The 8,637-nt window shown below is 40.1% G+C and overlaps 2 protein-coding genes across 2 annotated transcripts in view; both read right to left on the bottom strand.

Moving 5' to 3' along the window:
* Window positions 1-2,089: 2,089 nt before the first annotated feature.
* lrrc69 (leucine rich repeat containing 69) lies at window positions 2,090-5,829 on the bottom strand. The gene is made up of 8 exons (XM_008306795.1): window positions 5,635-5,829; window positions 5,378-5,504; window positions 5,226-5,298; window positions 3,420-3,615; window positions 2,908-2,979; window positions 2,702-2,803; window positions 2,405-2,584; window positions 2,090-2,197 (listed from the first exon to the last, which is right to left on the bottom strand). The coding sequence occupies exons 1-8, from the start codon at window positions 5,827-5,829 to the stop codon at window positions 2,090-2,092; spliced, it is 1,053 nt and encodes a 350-aa protein (XP_008305017.1).
* Window positions 5,830-7,601: 1,772 nt separating this feature from the next.
* Window positions 7,602-8,637, bottom strand: part of otud6b (OTU deubiquitinase 6B) — a 5,586-nt gene continuing 4,550 nt past the window's right edge. Inside the window, exon 8 of the mRNA XM_008306780.1 lies at window positions 7,602-8,242. Within this exon, the coding sequence (XP_008305002.1) occupies window positions 8,158-8,242 (85 nt within the window). The 3' untranslated portion in view covers window positions 7,602-8,157. The remainder of the gene's footprint in view (window positions 8,243-8,637) is intronic.

The following is an 8,637-nucleotide window of genomic DNA, read 5'->3' on the forward strand; positions in this document are numbered from 1 at the left end:
TAAAGCTGTATTTTTTCGAATTTCTCTTGAAAATTAAATTCATTCTATGTAGGGAAAATACATGAGCTCATATGGTGTTGTGATCCCAGTGACCCTGACTGCTTCTCTTTCGTCTGCCCCTGGCTTTGTCCGCTCCATGCCAACAAGTCCGAGCTAGACTGGTGTGATGTTTAGCAGCGGCCGACTTGGCCATATGCCCTCGTACTCTGACAGTAAACTAACTCAGCTCACTGAGAGAAGGACTTCAGGCTTTGCCAAAAAACCCCAAACATATTCACTTAAGCAGCCTCACTTTTCTTTCTTTCTTTTTAAAAATGAATAAGCTAAGTGAAAATGAACAAAAGAAATAATTTAAAAAGAATATAGACCCATTGGCTGGGGGATGAAAAAGTGACCTAACAATGGCATTACAGGAGTTTGACAGAAAACCTACAAAGTGAGAGCGAGATAGAGAGGAAAGTCATTTTGTCGAGTCCAGTCTTTTGCCCCAGAAAATGTCATTGCGATGACTGAAGACACAACGTCCATTTCCACCACCGTCCGCTCTCTCTATCTCTCTCTTTCTTTCTCATTCATTGTCACTGCCTTTTCCCTTTAAGTGCACTTTCGCCCACACCACTTGGAAATTGATTGAAACAAAATGTCACAATTATGCCCTGTAGCTCGCCGCTTCAATTATTCATCAATTAGGGGCTAGGCTCCTTTTTTTCTCTCCTCTGAGCTGATTTTTCATTCAGTTTGCTCGAGATGTATGGCTCCCCTGCTGTTAACCAGTCCAAAGTCATTAGTTTCTGGGTTTGCAATTAAACCTGATGCATTATGCATGAGGCTCCGACTCAGCAGACACACGCAGCAGCGGCCGCAGCAGCTAGCGAACGAGCTAGTAAGCTCTGGAGGCGTGGATGGGAAATTAATTTGCTAGAAATTAAGTTCTCTCTATCCCTCCCTCTCTCTCTATCTTTCTCTTGTCTGGCAGGTTGGAACAGATGCCACTGGCTGGAGATGGAGATAGAGATGGGGCAGCGTCGGAGTGCAGTTTGATCAGCACTGACAAGGGAAGACGACCTCTATAGATTTCCAGTCAAAATGTGTTGGAGATACTCTTAACGTTCATATTATAAAATAATCGAGAGCTAAATGTAATGGAAGTTCATAAAGGCTTTGTGTTGAACCAACCTGGTGAAATTCTCTACGGGGTTAACAGAGATATATTAAAACTAAAAACCAATGCCAACAAAAAAAGAAAAAAGAACAGGTGTAGGAAATATAGGTATCCACAAAGGTTTTAAATAAATCACGTCAACAATGTCAATTTGCAAAGCCACCTTGTATCCAGATGTAGGAACGTATGCTCAACTATTACGGTATTTTATGAACACTGTAGTTGGCATCAAGCATGCATTTTCTCTATATTATATCAGTTGAGGCCTGTGTTAAACGCTGAGGCAGGGTCCTGCCAAATGTACAAATTACCGTGTTCACTTGCTGCCACCTAGTGACTACAGAGTCAAATGTCACTTCTAAAAAGTTTGAAGGAGAAAAACTTCAAAATGTCACATAAACACATCAAACTACTGTCAGAAATGCATCGTCTTGGTGAGATTTATTGCAAGATTTATGCATGAATAGTGTGGCAGAGTTTTAGGTAAAAATGACTACACTGGATAGTTAGTGGGCTGCAAGGTGCAACAGTGGTTAGCATCGTTGCCTCACAGCAAGAAGGTCGTCGGTTCACATCACGGTGAGGACACCCGGGATCTTTCTGCATGGAGTTTGCATGTTATCCCCATGCAGCGTGGGTTCTCTCCAGGTTCTCCGGCATCCTCCCACACAGTCCAAAGACATGTTGAGGTTAATTGGTGATTCTAAATTGTCCGTAGGTGTGAATGTGAGTGTGCTTGGTTGTCTGTCTCTAAGTGTAGCCCTGTGATAGACTCGTGACCTGTCCAGGGTGTCCCCTGCCTTCACCCTGAGTCAGCTGGGATAGACTCCAGCCCCCCGTGACCCTAGTGAGGATTAAGCAGTGTATAGATAATGGATGGATGGATATTTACTGAGATCACACATCGTACCTTTTAATGATCTTGTGTTATCTTGTTGCAACACCATAGTAGGAGTGTCCATCTGTGTTAAAGCACTTGTATGAACAGAGAAGGGCGCGCACCGGAACAGTCAGCAAACTCCTCATTTTCATGTCCTGTAACACATGAATACGAAAGAACATTACATTACATGACTCCCTACTTACTTGTGCGATTTCAGTGCATTGTTATACTGTACTAATATATTACACTAATATAATCATATATGCTTTACCAGGTGTCATGGAATCATATTGTTTAAATTACAGTCTTAAAAGGACATCTTTTATGCAGTGACAGAAGGGAAAAAACATTCGCCCGACCTTCTTCAGACTTATAAAATGCACACATTCCAGCCAGGTGGTGAGGAAGGGGCGCTGGCAGACTGCACAACAGCTGCCACAGGCCAGCGGGGCAGTCAGGGACGGGTAGTGAGGAAGCATCCTGTGGATCAGAGAGAACCTGTTCCTGTCCTCCTGCAAAACAAATCTGGCAACCAGTTCCTACAGGGACACGAGGAAGACACCCTTAGAGCAGTCTGGGGACCAAAACATGCATTTTACCGTGACTGACGAATACATTATGTGTTGTTTTATTTGTTATACTTAAGTGACTCCTACCTTTAACGTCAGCACCTCAGCATCCTGCACCGACGGCATCGGCTCACGTTGCACAAACCTGTTGCCTTCACAGTACAGCTCCTTTAGAGGTAGCAGCTGAAACTAGACAGTGTCGCCCCAAGATAGACAAGGATGTTGTATTTCTATGCTTTTAAGATGTAACTACGAAACTGTGTGGTTCAGTGAGGTAGTAGTGCGTACTATACCTCAACAGGGAACATGGTCAACTTGTTCCCAGCAACATCGAGAACTTGAAGTTTTTCCAGTGTTTTTATTCCCTGGATGAAATGTCGAGCAAGTGTGATTACAGATAAGATAAGATTTGCCTTTCACAGTGATTGTCAGCAGCAGTACACACAGAGATACACACACACACTAGACAGAAAAAAATTACATAAAAAAACAGTGCAAACATAAGTATAAAAATGCACACGTAAAAAGAAGCACAGAATATAAGGGTGCACATTAAAACAGTGCAAATCCAGATATAAAAATAATAAACAGTGCAAATGCAAATATATAAATACATACATACATGTTGTGATTACAAGTTACAACCTGCAATCACAGCTGTCTGTAATGTATTTAATATGAAGAAAAGTGGTCAATTCAATCCTAAAATTCTCCATTTCCGACTACAATGGCAAAAAAAAAAATCAAGGAAACACGAAAGGACAAAGATATTTAGTAGTTAAATAACCCATAAGTGAATACCCACCTCTGGCAGGCTGGTCAGGTCGTTTCTGGCTGCATACAGCTTTGTCAGTTCTTTGCACTGGTACAGCTGCTGAGGTAGCCGAGACAACTTGTTGGAGGTCAGGTTTATCTCAGACAACCTTGCCAGATGACCAACCTCAACTGGAACTTCCTCCAGCTTGTTGTCCAGCACACTGAGGTGTTGAAGTTTAGTCAAGCTGAAGAGGAAAACAGGTTCACACGTGTTGATTTGACACAGATGTGTGTTATTTTTCTTATCCCAGTTGTGCTCTTGAGTGGTGCTGTGCAGGACATTTGCAGGTATACGACATACATCCACTTATTTCTCAGTTTTTGTGCATCACTTAATAATGAGTCCATCTAAGACATGAACTTTCATAATGTAATACTTTTTTTCTTCACAGCCCTTTGAGTGCAATAACACAATGTAACATGGATTCTTCTCTGTGCAACTTTTCAAGTGAATAACTACTGCTTTTTCTAACATTTATGTTTAACTGTACACTCCGTGTGTGTCCTACAATTTGGGCATTTCTATGCAGAGCTGTACATGTGAAAGGTGCACATAGTCTTGACTACATTTTTAGTTTTATTCTACTTCTATATTTTTTGTCTTGTTTCTTACGATACTTCATTTGTAGCTAGCTGCTGTAACGTGTGAAGGGATCAACAAAGTTTATCTTATCTTATCTTATCTTATCTTATCTTATCTTATCTTATCTTATCTTATCTACTCTGCCTCTGACTGGTTAGACCTCACTTCCTCCTGGGGTTAAAAAAATCACTCTCTAATCTGTCACCTGGGCCTTTGCTTACCTGAAGTTGGTTTGTAAACATGTATTGACAATTGATTCATTTTGGGATTTTTTAATTTTAGAAATCCTCTTGGACATCTTGGATAATTGTTAAAAATTGACTGAGCAGCGACTGAGACCATGTTTGTCTCATCGTTAATATATCTTTTATTGATGCATCAGGCCTTTGCACGACCCCTAATATTTGCAAACTTCCCCTTGGCAATCAATTTTAATTTTATATTTGCTGTTAAAGTCTGGCTTACACTGCCTGCTGCAAACCAGATATTCCAGGAGAGAGTTTACAAGAAACTCACGATTTTAAACGATGCAATTAGCAAATCTCAAAGGTTGCAATTTAGGATGTACAATATGCAGCACGTCAGCCGTCCTCCTTGTGTCGCTTTTGATTGTGTTGATGCTCTATCACATGTTTTAAATTTATTAGCCAAAACTGAACTAAAGCTTGACTTTAAAAAAATCATAATAACAATCAGAAAAAATTAAATTAGATATTTTCCCCCAAATCACTCAGCCCTAAGAGAAACTACAGGCCAACAGACAGGAGAGGTGAGAGAGTAGCTGTCCAATTTTCATGCATGGAAGGACTAAGAAAGAGTGAATTCAAAATGCATAATTATGTAGTTATCTCAGCCTGTAGTCGGTGGGCCTGTATTGATTTGCAAAATCTGCAGCCCTTCTGTCGCTTATGTTAATTTCATAATGATCCTTATTCTCTGAAGTCAAGCAGCAGAAGTTAAGTGGCAATGTGCAAAACAGTATTGACCCATTTTTTGGGTGAACTAAATGTGCAAGCGTGCATGTCAGTGTTTGGAACACATTCACCGTCTACTGGACTGACATAAAAACACAGGAGTGTATTCTATAGGCACCACTTTTCTCATAAAAACAAGCTGATCAGTCAACAAGTTGGTTAAATTAGCTTCACATATACAGATGTCTTCTTCATAACCTGTGATTGGGTTGAATGGAGTTGGAAGTCACTGCTGTACCTTCTGATCTCTGCTGGGAGTCTCTGGATGTGGTTGTGGTTCAGATTGAGGACAACGAGGTTCACCAAGCCACCTGTAAAACACGAACATCAGCTACAACAGCGGAGGAGACTTAAGCTTCGTGTTAATCATGCAAAACAGCCAGAACCCACCTATCACTTCAGGTGGCACTACAGTAATTTGGTTGCTGAACAGGTAGAGTTTTTTCAAGGACTCCAGATGGCCCAGAACAGCGGGGACCTCCTCCAAGTCATTATTCCCCAAATTCAGTTCAGCCAGCTTGCAGGCATTGTGGAAGGAGAAGTATTTAATCACAAATCTGCGTGATGTGTAAAACATTTCAAGTGCTTCCTTTGGCAATTTTCGAGCAAACAGAAGAGGTTCGAGCAAACAAACGGAGGAGACTCACTCGTTGCAGAGAGCGCAGCTCGGCGGGGAGGCCGCTGATGGAGTTGTTGTTCAACAGGAGGACTGACAGCTTTGTTAATCTGGAAACACACTCGGGAACGTCCTTTATTTTCTGCGAACTTAAATTTAGAGAAGTTGCTCCGCCGTACAAAGCTCTAACCACCGACTTTTCAACGACCAACTCTGCTTTGGCCATTTGATAAACCGGGGATCGAGTCTTTTTCGTTGCGTTTCCAAGGCGACCGCGGTAAGATGTGCACAGCAGCGGTAGCGGCCTCTAGTGGTCAGAGCGGAGCACTGCAGGAGGCCCCCATTAAGATAAATAGACTCCAACATAGATGGACTCCAATGTCCAACCTGTCATGATTAAACTTGTTCACACGATTCTACTGAGATAATGAGATTTCTATGTATGTATGTACAAGTGCATCTCTAAAAAAAAAAAAAAAGAAAAGAAAAAGGAAAAATCGTAGAAAAAGTTATTTAAGAAAGTTAAATTTAATACAAGATGATACACGTGATTTTTTTTAAAATCACAAATGTATGCGATAATTCATTCTAGTCATTACATAAAAAGCAACGTGTCATGCAAAAAAAAATGTTTAAATGTTCCTGATAAATTAAATTTGAGTTCTTGTTTAAATTTAACTTTGATTCTTTGCACTATTAGTTATTTTTAGTCACTTTTTTTTACTGTAATATTTATTGTGTACTCTATTTATTGTTGCTTTGTTGCACCAACCCACCAGAACAAATTCCTCGTATTGTGTGAACTCTACCTGGCAATAAATCTGTTTCTGATTCTGAATAATTTATATTCATAATTACTGTTTGTGTCTTGGTGTAAGTCAGTCAGCATTAGAGGCCAGGCCCGATTTCATCTCTATAACATCTTTTAACGAGCAGCACGAGGGCACTCAGATTTAAATGGCGATTCCCAAAACAAGGCAGACAGTTTTTTTTGACTATCTGCCCAATAAGCCGACAAGCTACCTGGAGATAACTCGTAAGTGGGCAGCAATATTCTGCGGTGAGCGACAGAAGTGGCAGGAATGACTTGAATAAGAGCCAAATGTTTATTCATGGTGGTAATTAGATGAAAACTAAGCAAAGTTGTGGTTGGAGAATGCACAACAAAATGCAAATGATGGATAACAGTATGAAAGAAGTCAAATGACTCTCAAAGCCACAGACAAGTGAACTACTTCATTATCTTCATTTTGGCTTCAGTGATGTGATTTATTCTTTTGTACTTGGCAGTACACTCAACCTACACTCACATAATTTCAGATACCGGATTTCTGATTTTCATACAGCCATATAGTCATAATCATCAAACTTAAAACATAAAAGGCTTGAAGTATCTTACCTTACTTGTGACAAACGTTTTCGAGTTAAGTCACAAAAAATGAACTTTTTCACAACGTTCTAATTTTTGAGATGCACTAGCGCACAGATAAAATAGATTAGATACTCTCCAACCAAACTAAACATATAGTTTGTGAAAATAACATCTGCAAAATATGTCAACCAACTCACCCACATGATAAATTCTGCTCCCACTCAGCATTCTCATTTATTTATCATATAATTCAACGTATAGATTTACTTTAGTTGTTTTTAGTTACTTATGGTGTTTATTTTTCCTTGAATGAATTAGAATTTTTCCTTGATGAATACTCCTTGTGTTTTGTTTGTTCTGTCATTTAATTGTCGTATTTCTCTCGATGCTTTGGCAATATTTCCCACATGACTTTATTGCCAATGAAGAAATTTGAATTGAACTGAAAACGAGAGGAGATTTCCCTGTATGATAACATCGCTTTAAAATAAACCTGAAGAAGACAGCTTGTGGTAGAAATGCTACTAGAAGTATTTTGATCCTCCTGATGATCACTTTGAATTCAACAACTAAAAAGTCTATTTGTTTCATCAGAAATAGTTCAAATAAAGCCCATATACACCTTGTTGGTTTTGTATGCATTTATGTAACACTGATATGATTTACAAGTTCAAATTCATTCCAAGACCACTGCAAAAGTTCAGCAACCACTCGGTGACTCTGTTGACACTTGGTTGGGTGTCATGCAGCACCAACAGCTCTCCAGCCTTCTCCTGCCAAAGTGGATTTGTTTAAAAAGTACAGTATTACACCCCTGTGTCCTAAAATGGGCTGCTGGGGAAATCCTAGGGGTGATGAGGATAGACACAGGGCGTCCAATGTAAAATCATTAACACATCACTTGCCTATCTATGCTATTTCGTATTAGCACAATGACACTGTTTTCAGTACAGTTGAATTCTGTTAGATTTCTCTCTCATTCATCCTGACTTTGGAACAGAAAAGCACCACTCTGCGTTTAAGCCATTTTGAAAACAGCAACATTCTCTGATAAACTTAGCTTAACAGTGTCTCAGAGGTGGGGTCACCCTCCAAATATGTTAGTATTTAAGGGTCCTCAGTGTTGAACGCTTCCTGCATTGCACACGTTGGTTTCTGTCACACTAAGCCTGAGGCAGCCTCTCAGCTCTCCTCCGCATTGGCCGGGTCCTTCAGTCGCTCCACGGTGTTGTAGTGCTCTCCTAGACCGTAGGCATGACGCATGTAGCTGCACACAATGAGAAAAATAGATATTCTATGACTCACGAGGTCACAGAAACATTCAGTATAGTTTATGTACAGATGAAAGTTGTACAAGCTCGTCTGTCTACAGCTGCTTTAGTTTGCTGAACGGTGGCCAAGATGGTGTCAGTTCATTAACATGCTGCTGCAAGAGGATGCCAACTGTCATGTTACTACTGCGCATAATTGGACCATCAATTACACTTCCCTGGCGAGAGCAATGCGCTAAGAGAAAAGTTTTTAGTTGAGATTTTCAGAATGCTTATTTTGCATTTTTACAAATTAGATTTAAATTGTTGACAGGCAAAAACTACCATAAATGCCACAAGTGTGTAAATCCAATCCTACCATCAAATCTAAATGCAAAATGGTTCTTATACA

This window comes from Stegastes partitus, unplaced genomic scaffold, assembly GCF_000690725.1.
Source record: "Stegastes partitus isolate 25-593 unplaced genomic scaffold, Stegastes_partitus-1.0.2 Scaffold46, whole genome shotgun sequence".
NCBI lineage: Eukaryota > Metazoa > Chordata > Actinopteri > Pomacentridae > Stegastes > Stegastes partitus.

Excerpts from the sequence above, each read along its gene's own strand:
- lrrc69 (XM_008306795.1), bottom strand. The coding sequence starts at position 5,829 with ATGGCCAAAGCAGAGTTGGTCGTTGAAAAGTCGGTGGTTAGAGCTTTG. Across the intron at positions 5,299-5,377 it reads AGTGCCACCTGAAGTGATAG|GTGGCTTGGTGAACCTCGTT; the intron begins GTGGGTTCTGGC and ends CGTGTTTTACAG. Across the intron at positions 3,616-5,225 it reads CTCCCAGCAGAGATCAGAAG|CTTGACTAAACTTCAACACC; the intron begins GTACAGCAGTGA and ends TTTCCTCTTCAG.